The sequence below is a fragment of the Lipotes vexillifer genome, unplaced genomic scaffold (assembly GCF_000442215.2).
Source record: "Lipotes vexillifer unplaced genomic scaffold, Lipotes_vexillifer_v1.1 scaffold639, whole genome shotgun sequence".
In the NCBI taxonomy this organism is placed as follows: Eukaryota; Metazoa; Chordata; class Mammalia; order Artiodactyla; family Lipotidae; genus Lipotes; species Lipotes vexillifer.
In genome coordinates, this window is record NW_006786377.1 from 2,855,475 (window position 1) to 2,856,996 (window position 1,522).

The 1,522-nt window shown below is 44.9% G+C and overlaps 1 protein-coding gene across 1 annotated transcript in view; it reads right to left on the reverse strand.

Annotated features, from left to right (window-relative positions):
- Nucleotides 1–1,522, reverse strand: part of PLEKHG1 (pleckstrin homology and RhoGEF domain containing G1) — a 91,460-nt gene that overhangs the window by 26,031 nt on the left and 63,907 nt on the right. Inside the window, exon 7 of the mRNA XM_007458748.1 lies at nucleotides 1–108. This exon is cut by the window's left edge and continues 114 nt beyond it. Coding sequence (XP_007458810.1) covers nucleotides 1–108 — 108 coding nt within the window. The remainder of the gene's footprint in view (nucleotides 109–1,522) is intronic.

The following is a 1,522-nucleotide window of genomic DNA, read 5'->3' on the forward strand; positions in this document are numbered from 1 at the left end:
CGTCCGCTCATTCTTGGCTCGCTGGAGGCGGAAGGTCCCCTCGAGAACTAGCTCCCCGTAGCTGGTCAGGTCTGGCCCCTTCCAGTTGGTGAGCAAACTCTGTATCTCCTGAAACAGTGAACGTTCCCTGTGATTAAACAGGAGGTGGGAAGGCAAGACGGCGAGGACACAGGGTCCCATTTGTTGAGCCTCAAGAATGGTGTCTAAATACCTGCGACAGGGTCTAAGGGCCCTGCGTGGTGTCTGATGTGTCTGCTCTCCATGACATAAATCTGCATTTATGGCTGGTGTCACTTAAGCGTTAACAGAAATGAATCAAGTTGTTAATTGACGAGTTGCCAATTACTTCTTTCCATCCCTCCATAATCCCTCTACTAAGGCAGTGGAATTGTCTTTCAAAAGCCAGGTAAAGAGGCTGCTGGTGTGTGGCCTTCTCAGCTATCCTTCTCATGATATGCTCACCCCCATTCTCTGGACGAGCACCCTCAGAGCTACTGACCTGAAAAACCTCTTTCCAGAAATTGGAACTCACACCACATATAAGTAACTCAAAATGAAAGCCTGAGGAAAATCACACAAGATACATCTTCTCAGAAATTTCCTGATATTAATCCCATTCATCTGGGGAAAGGAAATGAATGTTTCTTCACCACTGTGTTTTTAATGGAACTTCATAAATATCGATAGCATGACTCTGAAGTTTCTTTAGGATTTACTGTACATCCCTATCAACGTTTTTAAAGGAAGCTGATGTTGTTATTTTGGAAAAATGAAAACATTCACAAACAGCACTTAATTAAGCAGCCCATAAAACCACCTAAAACTTCATTGGTTGAAGGTAAAAATGGATAGAAATGGAGGTAAGTCTGAGCCAGGGCCTGATTTAGTGGTGTCTTCAGACTGCTAGACAGACTCTTAAGCTATGAAAAACCAGTCATTTAGCCATTTCTGAATATCTAACACACATTATGTCTGATGTTATGCCACAAAACACTTGAATGATGAAGCATAAAACCTTTCTTACTGCTACACAAAGCAGATACGGCCTGGAAGATTAGAATGTCATCTTCCTTTGGACTTCCCTGGTGGCGCAGCGGCTAAGAATCTGCCTGCCAGTGCAGGGGACACAGGTTCGAGCCCTGGTCCGGGAAGATCCCACATGCTGCAGAGCAACTAAGCCCACACACCACAACTACTGAGCCTGCGCTCCAGAGCCCACGAGCCACAACTACTGAGCCCATGTGCCACGACTACTGAAGCTCCTGTGCCTAGAGCCTATACTCCGCAACAAGAGAAGCCACCACGATGAGAAGCCTGCGCACCGCAACGAAGAGTAGCCCCCGCTCGCCACAACTAAAGCCCGTGCACAGCAACGAAGACCCAACGTGGCCAAAAATAGATGAATAAAAAAATAAAAAGAATGTCATCTTCCTTTGATTTTTGATAGTCAATTGCATCATACCACACTCTGGCTGCCTACAGATGAAACCTAGAGTTTTTTTTTTTTTTTTTTTTTTTTTTT